This window comes from Corvus kubaryi, unplaced genomic scaffold (genome assembly GCF_017639235.1).
Source record: "Corvus kubaryi isolate FWS band 111438036 unplaced genomic scaffold, C.kubaryi_AGA036_p1.0 37308, whole genome shotgun sequence".
NCBI classification, from domain to species: Eukaryota; Metazoa; Chordata; class Aves; order Passeriformes; family Corvidae; genus Corvus; species Corvus kubaryi.
In genome coordinates, this window is record NW_024581096.1 from 15,520,364 (window position 1) to 15,539,194 (window position 18,831).

General features: G+C 43.9%; 1 protein-coding gene across 1 annotated transcript in view; it reads left to right on the forward strand.

Moving 5' to 3' along the window:
* Positions 1-13,218, forward strand: part of DCAF12 (DDB1 and CUL4 associated factor 12) — a 33,765-nt gene extending 20,547 nt beyond the window's left edge. Inside the window, exons 8-9 of the mRNA XM_042028730.1 lie at positions 2,349-2,533; positions 3,285-13,218. Of these exons, the coding sequence (XP_041884664.1) occupies positions 2,349-2,533; positions 3,285-3,443 (344 nt within the window). The 3' untranslated portion in view covers positions 3,444-13,218. The remainder of the gene's footprint in view (positions 1-2,348; positions 2,534-3,284) is intronic.
* Positions 13,219-18,831: the final 5,613 nt, after the last annotated feature.

The window sequence follows — 18,831 nt, forward strand, 5'->3', positions numbered from 1 at the left end:
GCGTCTGCCACCCAGGATTTGTGCTCGTCCCTGCCATTCCAGCCTGCTGTTCCCGAGGGTCCGGCCGGACACCGGGATCAGCTGCCCAGGGGTTTGTGAAGCTTTTTTTGTTCCATCCCTTCCCGGGATCCCAGGGCACCGGTGCCGCGTGCTCCCCGAGCTCGCTCCGGAGCGCCCCCTGCAGCCGCGGGGGAACCATCGCACCTGCCCTGCTCACCGGGAGCCGCCAGCGCCCCTGCCGGCTGCGAGCGGAACTGCACCCGAGGAGAAAGGGCCCGACAGCCGAGAAGGCTGGGACTGGGTTTGTGGTTGGTTGCTGGTACTGCCATAGGTATTGCTGTTTGTTTGACTGGGTTATACACATAGAGATATATAATAGTAAAGAACTGTTATTCCTATTTCCCACATCTTTGCCTAAAAGCCCCTTGATTTCAAAATTATAATAACTCAGAGGGAAGGGGGTTGCATCTGCCATTCCAAGGGAGGCTTCTGCCTTCCTTAGCAGACACCTGTCTTTCAAACCAAGACAGTAGTGGGTACATCAAGGATTCCTTCAGTTAATTTCTGGTTAGAGAAAGACCCATAGTTGTTCTGCATTTTTTATAGCTTTTTATTAATAAATTTAATTGAAAAGTATATGCCATCTGCCTTCATACTCCATCACCTGTTTGTGTGCAGTAAGTGTTCTCCTGGGTGGCTTGTCAAGAGCATTTCGGGAGCAAAAATAAGAGGAGATCCATGGTCCCCTCTTGTGCCTTTCTCCTCTTACCCGAGTGACTGCACTTGCTGACTGCAGAGGGCTTAAAGCTTTCTTCCCCAGAGCCAGGCTTGTGTGATAGAGGTGGGGGGAAGGTATTCAGCTGTCTTAGGTGCATTTTTAACTCTCTGAATTAAAGCATATGGATCTCATAATCTGCTTCAGCAGAGAGACTTGCACAGTGGCTTCCCACCTATTAAGTCTGCAGCCAAGACTTCACCCCACATCTGGAGCAGGACAATGTAGCCTTGCGTGTTCTAAGTGTGAGTCACAAATTCTGGTGGCTATGGATGTCACATCCGGTGGCGGAGATGGAAGGATGAGGACATGTTTCTTGTTAGGACTCTATACAGAGGGGAAGGGGAAACTCCCTGCCTGCATCCAGAGCTCCTGGTTGTCTGGTGTCATGTGCGCTGCTGGGAATATTCCAGGATGATACAAGTTTTGTGATGTTCAGCCCTGCTTGGTATGGTGACAGCACTTGGCATGTGAATGTAGCTGGCATAACTCACTCTTTTCCTCTCCTGTTTGCATGCTTGCTTAGGCTTTAATTCAATGGTACTTTAAAGAGGGCTAAAAAGCCCTAGGGTTTCTAAGCTGGTGTCCTGTCATGAAGGAAGGAGAAGTATAGATGTGGTGGAGTTTAATCTGAGTTGAAGAGTTGTTTGGAGTAGAGTGGTTACACAGAACAGTATTTGCACAATAAATGGAGATGAGATGACAGGATGTTTTGTGGAGTGCAAATTCCTACATACAGAATCTCCCCAAGACTAGTTCAAAGGGATCCTTGATTAGCTGAGCCTTCAAATTTAGATTTTTTGAAAACAAAATGTACTCTTTTGTTCAGCGTAATGGCATAACTGAATTGTGCTAACATATTTAGTTTGAACTGTACCTTCCCATGTACTGGTGGAACATGGTGTTGTTTGTATTGTAGGATTCCTGTTCTATTTTCATCCCTGGCTAAAGTGCTAAAAATGCCAGCTACTAAAAATAAGGTGTGCTTGTTTGAGAACATTTGAGTGGAGACAGATCAGGCTCATTAATAGTTTTGAAGCTATCTTAGCAGCAAGGTGACTAGTGGTTATTATGGTTACACTTGCTTACAGCTAGCCTGTTGATCAGCACAATGCACTTGGTGGCAGCTGGGACTTATTGGTCACTTCCTGCAGGTTGGCATGTAGTTAGAGAGGGTGTGAGCTCGTGGAGGAAAACAGTGTGATGTTCTTCCCTCTGTCTGCTGCCATGTACCCGCTCTTGGTGTGTTCACTTAAAGGCTTGTGGCAGACAGCGCAAAGGTACTCTGAAGCCTAACTGGCTTATCTGGCCAACCTGAGGGCTGGTGAGGATGAATCTTCTTACTATGCACCATCGGTGAAGCTGATGGCCTCGAGGAGTAGGGCAGTCATGTATGCAGTTGAAGCTGCTGTTCTAATAGCATCAGTAGAATTTGTCTACACCACTCTGTAGCAGTGAGAAAACTTGTGTATTGTGGAGAGTACTAGTAGGTAATACTAGACGTGAAGCAACAGCACTGCAGAGCCAAAGCATCCCTCTCCTTACTGCACTGTCTGTCCCTTCTGTTTGACAGGTATCCGCTCAGTGAGCTTCTACGAGCACATCATCACTGTGGGGACAGGGCAAGGATCCTTGTTGTTTTATGATATCAGAGCCCAGAGGTTCCTGGAAGAAAAGCCCCCTCGTGCCTGCTATGGGCAGAAGCAGAAATTAGGAGGAAGTGAAATTTTGAAGCTGACAACTGGGAAAGGCTGGCTGGTAAGTAGTTTGTAGCTGTGATAGAGCTGGGTGGAAGGGGACCCATTATACAGGAGTGGCATAGGGCTTGAGCCAGTTCTTTTTGGCCCTCTTGTGTGAAATGTGTGCCAGTCAGTGTTCATGTAACCAATAACTAATAATGAAGAGCAAGAAGTGCTGCAGAATTGCTTTCTACAAAAGCTTTATGAAAGGGTACTGAAGGTTATTTGTTTGAGTGTAAGGCATAGTGACTACAGTTCTCATGCACTGATTCATAAATGAACCAGATTTTATATCTTTATATTTTCAAATATAATCTAACTTCTAGTTTTCAGAACCTCGAACAGAAAATAAATTGTCTTTCTTTAAGGCCATAGTAATCCAATGTGGTGCTCAAAGCAATGGAGTTTTAATTTAATTGTGTATAATTTTAGAAACTGCAGCTTCCTGAGGTAATGCCATGGCAGGCACTTGAGTTTGGTTTCCTGTATGTTATTGTAAAGCAGTTAATGGCTTTGTTTAACTTAGCTCCATTAACTTTTGTATCACTGCAGCGTCACTACCCTTCACTTCCCTGTTCCAATGTTTGGCCTAAATGTTCTCAGAAAAAGCTTCAGGACAACTCTGGTATCTTTTAGTTGACCTGTATGAAGCTTCAGAATTGTTAAGAAGAAATACCTCTTTTTAGGCTCTGGAAGCTCCCTTCTGCTTTTGTGAAACAGGGTTTTGGGTTTGTTTGGCAACAATAATGATCTAAACTTTCCTTTAACAGAGCCATGATGAAACCTGGAGAAATTATTTTTCTGACATAAATTACTTCCCAAATGCTGTTTACACCCACTGCTACGACTCGTCTGGAACGAAACTCTTTGTGGCAGGAGGCCCTCTCCCATCAGGACTTCATGGGAATTATGCTGGTCTCTGGAGCTAATGATAACTCTTCATTCTGATGCTGATCTTTACACAGATTTCCATTTTTTTAAACGACAAAATTGTGTGATGCCATTGATTCCTGATTTAAACACAAGTTATTTTTGGGCAGAGTTTTCTGTTGGTCTCCAACAGTTTTGTACATCTTTTTGAACTAGTTTTTTGCTTTAACCTCCTTGATTCTTTATATGGAGGTGTTTTGAAGTCCTTTTTTATTGTATTTACTCCAAATGACTCTTCCCCCCATTTAGGCTGTCTTGGCCATGTGCCCCCTCCTCTACTTTGCTGTGAGGCAGGATTTCTTTCTTATAGAGTGGTTGCTCCTGAGCTTTCTGTGAAAGTCTCGGGGCTGCATGTGTGCAGGTACTTTGTGTCAGTTACATTACCTGGAGTGAGGACTACTTGTAATTAAAAAATATTAAAAATATTTATAAGAGATAAGCTACTACTTTATCTGCAGAGCCTGGCCCTGGCCTGGGTTGATCATATTTTTTAAAAGTACAAGTCTAATGATACTGTTTATATGTAGAGGGATATGGTAATTTTAAGCTGTACTCACTGGAGCCCAGGGATGGATTCCCTAGGGGTATCGCCCATCAGATCCAAAGTGCAGGAGTTTCAAAAGTGCATTTGTGTTTGAATGGTAGTTTTCAGCAGTGCTAGGAGCAAAAATTGATCTGTTTCTTCACTGCCTGTCCCAGGTATCAGCTTGCACAACTGGAGTTTGTATAGGCTGTTCTGCAGCATGGCTGTTGCAGGGTGACATTACATTGAGGGCTGCAGAGGTGCTGAGAGGAAATGGGGGCTAGTTACTCAAATGAACTAAATCTGTCTGTTCTCCAGATGAAACATGGTTTCTAAGTATGCTGTTAGGGTAGCTTAAAAGCTCTTCATAAACTGCCTAAAACCTAGGACCTTTTTTATCCCAGGTTGTGGAAATTTTTTCCCTTTTTTGCTGTTCTGGTTGGCCATCTGCTCAAATAAGCCAATGGAATAAATAAACTATTTTTTTTCTCCAAGATTAAAGAGTGCATCTCAGACTTTACGAATGCAAGCGAGAAGCTTTCCATGAAGGAGGATAGCTTGGTGTTACCTCACTTTGTGCTAGCGTATGCTGTAGGAGAGGCTCAGGCTTTTCCAGAATCCCCTGCTGCCTTCTGCATTCAGACACCCTCCAACTTCACCTGGGGGTGGGAGGGGAGAACAGGTCCAATGCCCTTCAGGTCAAGCTGTGAAGCATGTGCCTCCCAAGGGTGATGGTCTTACCCAATTCTCAGCTAAAATGCAAGACTCCAGGGTGTTCCTCCTTTTGGCAGGCACTAAATTCTCAGCTTGTTACTGAAGCCTCTGTCCTCTGCTGGAATTAATGCCTTTCCCCTGACACTGGTGGAGTAAAGTGTGCCTGTACCTCACAGCTTTGGTGCCGAACGGGCAGTTGGTTGAAGCTGAGAGGAAAGACAAGGCTGGAACATGCTCTCTTCTCCCATCTCTGTGGGACATCCCAGCTACCACTGCAGTTCTTGCCCACAGCCAAGAGCTAGGCTGCATGTGTCTTTGCAGTCTCTCTCATCTTCATACTTGGTATCTTCATCAGTAACACCAAGCAGTCAGCGTCAGGCTTAAGTTCCAGTTGGTATGGAGATCTGGATGGAAATCCTACGAGGAGTGCAGATCCCTCTCATTGGGGTGTAAATCCTGGCAAGAGGAGACCTCTCTCCCAGGTGTGCCCCTGTCCCAGAAGTATAATTAGCACTGAGCACTGACACAGGTGCTTCACAAGCAGATCATCTTCCAGTGTTTCGTAAGTGTACTTCCCATTGTAGTCTGGTTGCTTAATCTGCATCAGTTCAAGGTACTGTGTGTATGGCTAGTCAGGCTTTTCTCTGAAAAGGGCAGATTATATATCATGGGGTAGCTGCTTTGGTTATTTTAGGGATTTAGAAAAGTGGAAGTATTGAAGAAAAACAAATCTTGGAGAAGAATGGCAGGATTTGTCTTTCTACAGCTACTGTGTAAGATCATTCTGTCACAAGGAACATGTTCTGCTTTGCTTTGTTGGGGTTTTTTTAATTGGGTTTGTTTCGTTTTATTTTGTTAAAGAAGCTAGACACTTAAGTCTACATGAGTGTCCTCCAGTTCTGCTGAAGCAACAGGTAATAGCTGGGCATTTAGTGTCAGCAGTTCCGAAGGGAGACTCCTGCTCTGGATATTCTAGCCCTGATGTTGATCTATTAATTGAAGCATATTTTAGGCCATGATAGGGGAAAAAATGGTATTTATATGGCCTTCAAACACAGAGGTTGATTTTTCTGCAGTGTCTAGGTTACTCAGGAGGCAGCACTGGAAATTGTCCCTTCCTGCTGACTCTGATCTCCACAAGTACCTCAGTATGTGCTCCTAAAGCCTGGTAATGTGAGTGCCCTTTTCCTCCTTTTTTTTCTGCACAGAAAGCTCTGCACAATTCTCACATGAATTTGGAAAATTATGTAGAACTCCTCAAGTCTCACCTGCTTTTGTGTATTCTGCTTTCAGGATGCTTTCTTGCAAAAATAACTTTTTATGGTAAGGGAGCCATCTTTGTTGCTGTATGAAAATCCCCACAAAAAACAAACCAAACTAGAGAGTGCTGCAAGCACACAAACAAGTTGGGCCAGAGATAACTTATTTTCTAGCTAGTTTCAGTGGTTTTAAGTGCTTATAGCAATATATAGATGTTAAGTTTTAGAGAGTTCTTCTTGACTTTGATTTTGTTGCCCTGTTGGGTTAGATATCTCATGAAATTCAGGATCAGGTTAGAAATGTGGGGGGTTTCCCATCCAAGTGCAGGAATGGCTGCAGAACAGGGCATCTCCGGGCTCCACAGGGAGGTAAGTTGGGTACCCCATTGTTCAAAAGGCAGATATACCCCTGCAGTGGAATGAGCTCAGTCTGGTGACTGCACTTCCAATAGCTTCTTGAACAGCTTGCTGTGTGCTGCTGAGACCCAATGGCATGCATATATTCAGACCATCTTACCTTTTCCACTGTTTCTTAAAGATTTCCCTCCCTTGGTCTTTCCAGCTAGAATGGTTTGTTTGGGGCTGCTTCCTCCAACCCAAATCATACCAGTTTTTGCTGTAGCAGTATTGTCCTTGCAGAGGTGACCTCTATTGAGCAGGAACAGGCTTGCTAGCATTTTGTCAGCCTGTGCTCAAGACCTTCAATTTGCTTTATTTTAACTGGGTAAAAGTTGAAGGCTAGCTCAGACTGTTGAACTGGGCAGTTACCCTTGTACGTGTTTGACTGATGTGATTACACAGTAGCAGTCTGTTCCAGGTGGGGAACATACTCTGGTTTATCTCACTTGAAGGAGAGAAAAGAACTTTTAGCATAACATACCTTCAGACTGGCTGCTATTGACTTCTCAGTCGTGTGGAATCTTCTGTGCTACCAGTGAGTGTAGCAAGCAGTTAATTTTACTGCTCAGCTCTTTTCAGTGGACTACCATGTTAATTGGGGTATTTTTGGGTATTACATTTTCAGTATTCATAATAGGTAATCAAATGAGTGACTCAGTTATGGGTTTGGTAACACCTAGCTTGTAAATACTGGGTAGCAACTCCTCAGTAATAGCTGGATGTTACATCATGGGACATTCCTGAGGAATCAGAAGCTACTTTGCAGTGTTGGCTTGAGCACAGTAATAAGGGTTGTGCTCACCCTCTTCACTGAACACCTTATTCCTGTAGTTCCGCCAGCTTTCTCCCTTGTACAGTCAAGTCTTGTAGGGAGAATTGCTAGTGCTCTCCTCTGGTGCTTTCTGGGATTGCAGTAAAGAAGTGAGTCCATTTGTTTGATTCCCTCATCAGTGCTGCTGTTGTTAGTTCGAGGTGAGTAAATTACCAAAGAATAGTTGTTAGTAGGTTTATGTTCCTAGTCTCAATTGTTCATTCTCCTCAGAGATCCATTTTTAAGATCATTGCAAGTGCCCAGTGATCTTGCTGGACTTCGTCTGTTCACAAAGGTTACGCTCATGTTGTGGGTGACTCTTGTGATTCTCTTCATGAGAGGAGCTCCTGAATTGCATTACGGGGTTTATATTTGCTGCCTCCATTTTAGGGCTTTGGCAGCTTTTTGTATCTAAAGGATTAAGATACTTGGGGATCATTCTCTTCCAGAATTTCATCCTATTCCTTCGTCTGAATACTTGCTTTGTATATAGCTTGCACCTGCAAAGTTAACAGATTAAATTTATGATCCAGCTATGTGGAGTGGTGCTTTGGTGTCTTAATTTGTGCCCCTCAGCTGAGAGGCATTTACAGGCCTTGTGAACTGCTGTGCCTCACGTGGTGCAGGTGTGAAACAAAGCAGGCTTGCCTAGACCCTTCATGAGGTCACTTGGAAACCAAGGACAGGTGGGCTGTCAAGTTACTGCACGTGGGAAAGCAGCAGCATCTTTCAGCAGCCAGGTGGGAGCTCTGAGGTCTGTTTTTAGTGGTCTGATACTCTTATTTTCAATAAACCCACTTTTCCAAGTTGTCTGATATCTTCTTAATTAGCTTCTTTTGCAGTTGCTGCTATGACTGAATTACTGGACTGGGGTACAGCTTGTTCCTAAGGAACACCATTGCAGAGCTGTGTGTCATGCAGGTGGAGCTGATCCTCTGGCCAGCCCATGCTGAGCCAGGGACTCCTGAGCTACCAGGCACAAACTTCTTAGCTTAAAGCCAAGTGAAAATCCCTGTGTGCCCTGCTGGCCACCCCACAGTCTGAGCCCATGGTGTGACCTCAACTTAAAATGCATTTCTGAGTGTTACAGTGCCCTCAGTAACTTATTTGAAAGTCTGAAGCAGACACCCCCAGACAAGGAAGAGTGGAAGAGAGAACACAGCCACATCTTGTTTGAGGTGCTTTCCTTTGCCCCTGTACATGAGCACTTCATGTGGTGAGGATGGGCAAGGAACACCACAGAACCAGTAAAAGGCAAAGGGTATTTGGTATGGCTCTCGGGACTCCAGAAGTATTTAAAAACTAGAGGGGATACATGAATGCTTAATTGGAAACGTCTTTGAGAGATCAAGTATATATCCCTGACATTCCTAATTCTCTGTGTTAATTTTCAAGGATAAAATTAGGAAGTACCTTTTTGCTTGTGATGCTGAGTTTTTTCATGAAAATCATGTGATGCTTGGGTAATTAAAAGAATGCTCTTGCAGAAGGGAATCTTCCCATTTCCTAACGGCCTCTCCCGCTAGTATCCTGCTGGGAGCAGTATGGTCTAAGAAAGTGCACACAGATTTAAAATGGAGTGCCGGGGTTGGCAGAGTTGGGAAAATGTGGGCTGTCTGACTGTTTCTATACCCAAAAAACCACCAACACTTGACTGTATACAAATTGTGGTTGCTGTACTGAAACTGAGAGGGTGTATAAAACCCCTCGCAACATAGTGCAATGTCTTTAGTCCTAGATTCTTTTGAATTGATTCTTTTGCCTTCAGGACAAAAAATTTAGGAGTCAATACACTGTTTTGTTAGGAACTGCTTTTCTAGATTCCCTTACTAATAGGGAAAATTCAGGTGCTGAATCTTACAATCCCATTAAACTTGTACTTTTTATTTGCCCGTTCACCTGGTCTCTTTTCATTTCCAAGGCCTCCCACAGTCTCAGGGTATAAATCACTATGACTCATCCAAATAGTACTGAAATGGACCAACCAGAGGTTAATGTGCCTTCCTCTTCTGGTACCTTGATCTTTGTAAAGTTATCTCAGACTCGTCACTGTCTTAGGGCTGGGTACATGCATTGTCTTTTTCTAAGATGTATGTGTTGAAATTGCAACAAGTTTATACTGTTACTTGTGACCTGTTCCATCTGTGTTAGGATGTGGTGTAGACACAAATCAATGCGCTGGATGGTCTTGGTATCAGTCTTGCCAGTGACACCTATCAGTGCTTGCTTGTATGTTCATGTGTACATAAATGCTGGATCTTCCCCACTGCCCGTGGTGCACAAGATGCACAAAATACACAAGGTGTTTTAAAATGTGCAGTGATCACAACTTGTTGCCTGGAGGTAGGATGTCCTACAGTGAACTGTTTTTAATGGTTTTATTTTATTTTATTTTTAATAAGATCCAAAGCCTTCAGGGAAAAAAAAAAATCAGGACTTGCTGATACTTGATGGCTTTTGTTCTGAATCCGGGGTCTGATGGTTGTTAACAACTCCTTCAAATCTACCCATCTAATAGAGGCTTTCTCAGCTTGTTTCTGTCATGAGCTGTATCAGAAACACGGCTGAATCCTGAGCTATCACAGAAGCTGTCAAGCAAAGTAGTAACAGCTCTCTTCAAATATTACAGTGCACATTTTTTAACTGTAAGATAAACCTGTTCCAAGTTATTGATGCAGCTTACAAGTGGAACACTGGGAAACTGCAGGTAGTATGTGAAACCGGCCTGTCTGCACATGGGGCTCAGTGTTCTGTTACCTTGCAAATTGTTTCTCCTCTCTGAAAAGGGTTTTTTTTGTTTGTTTTTTTCCATACAAAGACATGATACATTTGGCTTAGTTTTCTAAAGATATATTTGTTTACAAACCTCAAACTGACACCTGGAATTTGGGCTGAGTTTCTGTCGCTTACGCAGACAGTAATGCATGATGTCTCATAAGAGCCTAGAAACAGGAACGTATATATCTTCACTTGCTGTGGCCTTCCATGGACATGCCTATGCATAATTAACTGAATTACAGTACTGCACTCTGTTGATCCATGAGGCTGCCTTTGTATTTAGAATCAGCACGATTAGTCATCAGTGTGTTGACATTAATACATGATCATGGAGCTCTAAGGTCTGTGTGTTTTCTGTGCTAACTGTATCTGTTCTCTCTGTACCGCAGTGCAGACTTAACTCCAGAGTTCTCTTTGCTTCTTGCTAATTTCAGAGTTCCCTTAAATTCAGTAAGGTGCTGTTTTTATGTCAGTCACTTTTCAGAGTAGAACAAATGGATTTAACTTAGTTTTCTATCTTTAGCATCTTCCTCTTCTCCCATTTCTTCCTAGTCCACCTGTAACAATCAGTTCAAAGCTGTCTGCCTACTCTGAAAATGATCAAGTCATAATAAAAAGAAAACCTATAGCCCACTGTGGCAAGATCACTCTGTGCTTTTAGCATAAACTTCCGAGGCTAGATGCAAGTGGAGACTCCACTCCTGCACAGTCTACAGAAGCTGAAATCCTCTTGCATCCATATTGTTCAGTGGGTATCTAGATCAGGAAGTGGAGGTGCCCTGTGCCTGCATGCAGTGTGTTTGTAAAACTGATCTGTAGTGGTTTAGCCAGAGAACTGGCATCTTCAGCTGCTACTCAAAATCTTGATTAAAGGCTTCATTCAGGACAATACCAGGAGGGTGAGTTGCTGACTTGATCCTATGTAAAGGCTTCCTCCAGAGATTTATTTTTCTGGGAGGGTGGAATTGTAAAAGAGTAGGGATATGAGCAAAACAATAACCCTGTGCTCAAAAGAGAAAAGTTATTCTAATGTACTTTGGCCAGCAAGAATGACAAAGGCTGGCTATGCTCAGAGGTGAGCTGGCAAGGGAGTGTTTGAAGGGTAGGCCTTGAGGGTTTGTGCCATCATGCCTTAGATCACTGCAAATTAGTTGCTCCCAGAGTTTTTGAAACTGGTGGTCATCCCTCTTCAGATGAGATGTGAAGATGGAATGTGGAAAAACCAGTTTCCCCAGTGGTCACTCAGTCTTCCCCTCAACTCAAGGTTACCAGTGCACTTGTCTCTTTGTTTTCATGAGTGACTATGACTAATGTGCTTCACCAGCCTGATCCACATGCTTCTTGCAGGGATGGTGGAGTGAAAGGGCCTTGTCTGCATTGTCCTCCGCTTTTCTGGTTGTTGACAGTGCAGGGGTGTAACAGGCCAGCTGTGATTTACAGCTTCAGCTGGTTGCTCTGGGCTTCTCTCACATTGCTCGTGTGGTAGTGGGGCTGATATGAAAAGAACTGGGTAAGTAACTTCTGGTGGGCTTTATCCCTCTTGTTCAAAATGCTGTCTCCAGTCTCAGCCTCTTGTCCCAGCCTCACTCACATCTTGTCACACTGCTTGGGACTTGAGCAAGTTCCCTGTTCTTTCATGGTGTACTTGTTCAGGTACCAAGTTCTGCAAAGCTTAGGGGCACCTGTTAACAGCCCAAACTTCTACACTCGCTTAGGCAGTGGTTTGCTGAATGGGACCTTGCTCACGGTGTCCTTATTCATTTTACTCAGCTCTAGGTATCTTCCTGGACTGCCATATCCCTTTCAGTCTGAAAAGGTTTGCTCCAAAGTCACTCCTGTTCCGTGGAGTTGATTCCTGTACTGCTGGTTATTGCAATTCAGTGGCTTTTCTTTTTCTTGTTTTCATTCTGGGGTTCACTGCAAAGGTACAAAACCATACTGACTTTCTCAACTCCTGAACCTAGTACAGGGGCCCATCCTGAGGCATCAGAATTATTTGTCTACTCTCCAGGTGCTTAGAGACAAGGATCTCTTAGACAAAGAAGGAGGAAAACAGCTGCATATACACAAGTGAGAAGGTACCTCTGAGTAGAATAGTTGAGGGAGCAGCTTATGAATTTTAAGTATAAAACCAGTAATTGAGGTTGTTTTGTTTTTTTTCTTAAAATTGCTTTAACAGGAGGTTAGGTGGTGTTTTAAGCCACAGAAAGTTGCAATGTAGACTGAGGTTTTCATCAATGCAAAATGTGCCTCTCAATTACAATGCAAAGTCAGTTTCTGTTGCTTTTGTTTGCAATGGAAGAAGATTATCTGAAGACTGATTTAATGTGTTTCTTGCTCTTATATGTAATCATCCACACAACAGTCCTTGCTGGTCTTTCCCAAGCACTGTTCAGCACTATCCCTATTTTAAAACAAAACAGGGACTGCTTTGAGTAGTGGAACCTAATGAATTTCCTTGGTTTGAGAGAGACCCTGGAGATTAAGAGTCCAGGTTCTGTGTGTTTTAAATACAACTTTAAACCAATGCAGCTATTCTCTCAGACCAGTGCAGCTTCTTACCTTTCCCTCCATTTACATGGGAATTTAAAAGTAAACCAAGCAATACATGAGCCAGTTGATGTGCTTGCAGGTGGAACATGTTTTTTTTAAATTTGAAGATTGAGATTTCTCTTGTGGAAGAACTTGTTGTGGGTGCAAGAGTGTGGAGCTCAGATTACAGCTCTTCTGCCAGCTTGTTAAATGCAATTAAGTATTCCAGACTCTTTGGAAGAAGACTGTGTAAAAGCTATGAAGGTGTAGAATGGAACTGATAATTTTAAATTTTAGGTCATGTGTGTGTTGCTTGACTACATGGACAATGTTAACAGTGATTTTTACAGATTGGTTTCCATGTGTCAGTCACAAATAATTTGCTGTTTGGAGGAAAACTTCCAGTAGATACTTCTCCAGATCAAATTATGAGCCTAGTTTTCCCTCTTGTATTAACCGGGTTACTGTGTTCACATGCCAGAAGGATGTTGCTCTTTGAAGAAGCATGTTAGTGTATGTGGCAATGCCCCATGCACTTTTTAAATACCTAGACCTGTACATTCTCGTCTTGAGTATCGTTAACCATGCTGTAGTCTGACAAATGAATCTTTTACTACTGCCCTGTTACATAGATAATTGTAATTAACTGAAGTTTGTTTTTTCCACTACTTGAAGTCGTGTGATCTGAAAATTGGTGAACAAAAAGTATTTGTGCATCTTACTATGGGTATCTCTAAATAAAATGTATTTGTATAGTGTGTTGGCTTGGCTGATCTTTTCCTTCAGCTTGTAGTTACCCCATTGCAAGTAAATCCAGGGCAGTTAAAAGCAAGTGGGCTTGGGTTTCTTAACGCAGCTGTCCAGCCTCTGCGTTGACATGACTGATTCAAAGAAAACGAAGTGAGCTTTTCTTTTTCCTTTGCCAGTGAGTGGATTGATAACCTGAGAGCAGAATCTCAGCTTATTTTTGGTTTTTCATGGCCTAAACATCAGTCCTAGTTCTCTGTACAGCTGCAGTAATACTCCTCACTTCCACAGGAAATTTATCTATTGGCAGAGTTGGGACTGTTCCACGTCAAAGCATCTCCTGCCTGTTCTTGACATCTGGTACCTCATTGGCTCTGAAGCAAGAGTTTCCTTCCAACCACTTTATTTTTCTAAGAAGGACCTACCTCTTAGAAGTGTTGAACAGCACAGATAACTGTAGCTGAACAGTCAGGTATAGGACTACAGGTTTCAGGGAGATCTTTCATCCCACAACTGCATCTGTAGCACTTCCACATATTTTCACTTCACAGGAGAGTGATGCCTTCAGACAGCTGTCCTTTTTCACTGCCTGTAGGTGGGAAAGTTATTTTTTCAGAGGAGGAATGTCTAAGAGGTCTGAGTTTTGTGCTGGAAGTTAAAATCATGTGCCTAAAATCAGCTTCTGCATCCCTGTCTTCATCCTTGGCCTCATCCTAGGGGGCTAGTTCCCATGATCATGGAGAAACTAAGTTTTATAAGTAAAGGGTTTTAAGCTAGGTGGGAGACCATGTCTCCAGCGGCACCATCTCTGCTCCTTGTAGTAGGCATTACTGATGTTTGTGAATGCTGGAAGGGGAGACTCTAAAAAGACATAGGAGCACTATACTGTCATTCCACTGAGCCTTCTAACCAAACTGTTTGAGAGATGCAAAGAAAAACCAAAGCCCCTGGCCCTGGAGATATACAGAAGAGGATCGGTTAGGGCTCTGGAAACCAGGGTTACAAACTGCCCACCTGCCTCAGATACTCCGCTGAGTATAGCATTCAGATGGGGTGGGGCCTGTGAACTCACTCACAGGACCAAAAATGACCTCATGAATTCCAAAGCTGGTTGTATTCATTGAGCTCTTCTTATATGCATGTCCAGCTTAAATCTCAGCAATAAAAGTCTAAATTGTCCCGAGCAACTAATTTTAGCGTTCATCTATTTTGTCCATCACCTGTCTTGCAGGTCCCCTTGCTTTCCAATTCACCATGCAGATTAATCAGTTTGTTCTCTTATGTAAGGCAGCTCACCTTTTTTTTTTGGGAAAGGGTTCTTAACTGTTTCATGGCCAGAGTCTTCACTCCTTCTGCCAAACAGTTCAGGTTCCCTCAGTGCTTTCTCACTGGCCACGCTTGGCATGTGCATGTGTGGCCATTATCATTCCTGTCTGTGGAATCAAGATGAGATCCACTGCACTCCTTGGCCTGGAGCCTGCAGCTGGTCTACGCTGTTATCAACTATGCCTTCACTGTATGCTACAAACATGTGACAGTCGACATTACCCCTTTCAACACTCAATCTGCTGCCTGCCTCCAGCTCCAGCCCAGCTGCTGCAGGTTTGCTTGGCTGTCATCACTTACATTCTTGAGTGTACTTTGTTTCTGATCTCTATGACTTGGGGCCTCAGCTCTTGCCAGCTGGTGGCACCGCTGTTGCACAAGGAGGAAGCTAAACCAGGACAGGACTGAGAATAGTTTCACACTGTTCTCTTAGTTCTTCCTAGCCATAGCTGTACTCATCCTGTCTGTTTCTGAATGGAGGATCAGGATAGTCTTTTGAATTCAAAGTGCTTTCAAGGTCCAGTAAATGAATTAATAAATAAAGAGATGCTAGGATGCAGGGCTTGAACAGTTTTTTGGGCAAGAGTGGCCCATTCTTTCAGAGATTGAAAGTGAGAAACTTCATAATGTATTAGAAAACAAAAATCTCTGTACTTTGTCTCCCGGCTTCCTCAGTCCCTCTCAAGCCTCCTCTGGTAGAACAAACGTCAGGAGGGCTTCAGCCCTCTACAGGGTTCAAGGGACCACGTGGCCAATATGGCTTTTGGGAGCTATGGGTCAGCTGCTCCAAAGTACTGCCCTGCACAGAGGGTCTTACTCTTTCCTCTTCACTGAAGTGTACCATGAGCTGGCAGAGGTGAGAGAGGAGCTACAGGCCTCAAGTGCAGAGCTGCAATCAAAAAGTCAGCTAGACACTGCTTGAACTATTTGGGCCAAAGACATAAACATAGTGAGGGTCATGCTTTAGGGATGCTGAAGTGTCAGCAGAAAGATTTGTAACCCCTGTAATCAGTGCCTGTGGGTTTTTTTCCCCTGTGTTGTCAAAAGTTTTCCTGTCCCAGGGGTTTCCCCTCTAAAACCCACTGCAGTGCCTGGTGCATGTTGAATGTGAAGCACACAGACTCAGCTACAATAGAAATTTTACAGATTCTAGACAACTGGAAAAAATGTGACGAAAGGTTGTCTTTGGGGAGACAGACTGACACTGTTACTGTAAAACTCCACCCCAAGTAACTGCTGTGTTCTAGGCAAGTATTCACCTAGGGAGCAATTTTGGCTAATTTCTCATGTATATGAGCCCTAAGAAATGTCTTTGAGCCAAAAGGGTAAGGAGAGGTTGGTCAGTACTAAGAAAACAAGATTCACTTCCTCACGTGCTATGGGGGCAGCCTGTGTCCTACTGCTGAGGGCTGTTGGACACCAGACTGCAGCCAGCCAGTGAGGATGCCAGCAGAGCGCTATCAAGCTACAACAACTTATGATCTTGCTATCTGATAAAAACACTTAATGTAGACTTTTTTCCTTCCTGGAAATAAATTCTAGGAGTCATGATGACTTGCCATGTGTATTTATAGGAGCATCTTTCCTGTTAATTACAGAAAGCCAACTTCAGCTTTTTACCAGTATAAATAGGCTTTGACTCCAAAAAAACCCACTGTCCCTGTTACCTTTTGGGCTTTTGTCATTGCACTTGGAGTTTATTTGGTTTTGGGGAAAGCTTTTAGTCCTGTGCTCTGGGCTGCTCAACTTGTTGCTTAAAGAGAAGGGAAGCATCTGGAGCTTGAATGTGTATTGGTCCCGGGACCTAGGTCACACCACCAGTGACTAGACTCAAGCTGGACTTTGTGCCAGTTGAGGTTTGTGTCACAACCCATTGAACTCTGCAGTTCTCAGTCTGACTCACTGTCCATAAACTCAGTCTGTAGTCCATCAGTTTGTCTATGAGATTCTTTCAGAAAACACCACTGAAAGCTTTGATCAAACTGAGCAACATCCCCTCCTCTCCCCTCATTTATCAAGGGAGTCATTTTGTCACAGAAGGTGACCAGGTCAGCCCGACATGACTTCGCCAGTGTAAATCCATACTGAATACTGCCAGTCACCTTCTTGTCCTCAGTGTTTGAGGATTTCAGTACTATTTGCTCTATCACCTTTGCAGGGCTGGGTGGATGCTCACCAGCCTGCAGTTCCCTGGGGTCTCCAAAGCTCACTGCTTTGTTCCTGCCATTGCTGGTTGCTGCATCTACAAACAGGCCTTTTAAAACTGAAAACAGATGGCTGACATTTAACGAGAGTTGGCAAATATCCTTGGACACGCTATTCAAAACATTCTCCTCAATGTATCACAGGATGAAAATGCTTGTAATTTATCCTAAGATGAAGTTTGGGGGAAAACCAGCAAATGGTGCAAATCCAGCTTCCACTTTACAACACTATTAGTTTGTTACCATTCGCTACAGGAACCTTCGTATTACCTGGAGTAAGGGAGGGTTGGGATTCCACAAGGCCTGTTAAAATCCAGCTGATAAAGGCAGATGGTCTGTAAGTGCTGCAAGAGGCAGTGTGCAATATAGAGCAAGGATGTTTAAAAGACCTTCAGTGATCATCTCCTCCAACCCTGCCCCACCAAGTTCTTTCAGAGCTGGCCAAGGGAACTTCTGGCTTCTTGGAGATAATTTTAATCTTGGGAAATTTTAAGAGGTGGGAAGCATGACATTATTAGAGCAGGGAACAAAGTGACCAGACATCTGCAGACTACTTTCTCTGATGTCACAGACAAAATAAAGGAAAACCGATAAAGGACTAAATAGATAATTCAAGGCTAGATACACAGCTAATGCCAAACAACCGTGTTGTATGGAAAACAAGTCTGTTTAACAAAAACATTTTAATTTAATTAGAATTAATTTAATTTAATTCTTAGAAACAACTTTGCTGGTAGAGGTAGCAGTGGGCAGGCACGTCACGGAATGAAATCAGGGGATATGACAGAACAAACTCAGCACTCACCATTAGAAGTGCATGCACTACACAGGGGAACCCCTGCCAACATCCTTCCCGAACAGGTGTGTAAGCAAGGCTCTGCAGGATCAGTATCAGGTTCAGACACATAGAACTGTCTCGACAATCTGGAAGTAAGTACAAATTCACTGCAGATAAAATGTTTTCTGAAAAAAGTTGGAGGAATGAAAAATAACAGTAGGGCTAAGGTGGTTGTGCAGAACAATTTCAGATTCTGGTCATATGAAAATGCATCACCTGTTTCATACAGTAAAACTACAAGGTGAGAAAACTTAGATCAAGGTCTGCAGGGACCACCTGGAGAAGAGGGTTGTCTCCAGGCACACACTGACTCTAAAGAATGATAAGCAGCCAAACACAAATTCCAAGGATGATGCTGAGGCATGATGGACTAGCACAGACCATGGATGTTAGGAATTTTAATGGCCTGGGCTTTATGAAGGCTGGATGCAATGATATCATTATCCGTCCTGCCTTCAACATCGTGAATGGTACCTCTAGCAGAAGGGCTTGCTTTCATAATGGAAATGGCAACCCTTTCAAGTACAATTGTTGCTGAAGCTCTGCTTGTGCAGGCAAATCAACACAATCTAACACATTAGATTCCATTTATGGCAGCATCCTCACGAGTTTCACTCCACATCTAAATGCAGCAGCAATCCCAGGTATGCCCAAAGATAACATCTCTTATTATCAAATCCTTGTAACAGTTCTCCTGAGAGAACTTGTCTTGGTTTGAAAGACAGGTGTCTGCTAAGGAAGGCAGAAGCCTCCCTTGGAATGGCAGATGCAACCCCCTTCCCTCCGAGTTACTATAATTTTGAAATCAAGGGGCTTTTAGGCAAAGATGTGGGAAATAGGAATAACAGTTCTTTGCTATTATATATCTCTATGTGTATAACCAGTCAAACAAACAGCAATACCTATGGCAGTACCAGCAACCAACCACAAACCCAGTGCCAGCCTTCTCGGCTGTCGGGCCCTTTCCCCTCGGGTGCAGTTCCGCTCGCAGCCGGCAGGGGCGCTGGCGGCTCCCGGTGAGCAGGGCAGGTGCGATGGTTCCCCCGCGGCTGCAGGGGGCGCTCCGGAGCGAGCTCGGGGAGCACGCGGCACCGGTGCCCTGGGATCCCGGGAAGGGATGGAACAAAGGCTTCACAAACCCCTGGGCAGCTGATCCTGGTGTCTGGCCGGACCCTCGGGAACAGCAGGCTGGAACAGCAGGCTGGAATGGCAGGCTGGAATGGCAGGGACGAGCACAAATCCTGGGTGGCAGACGC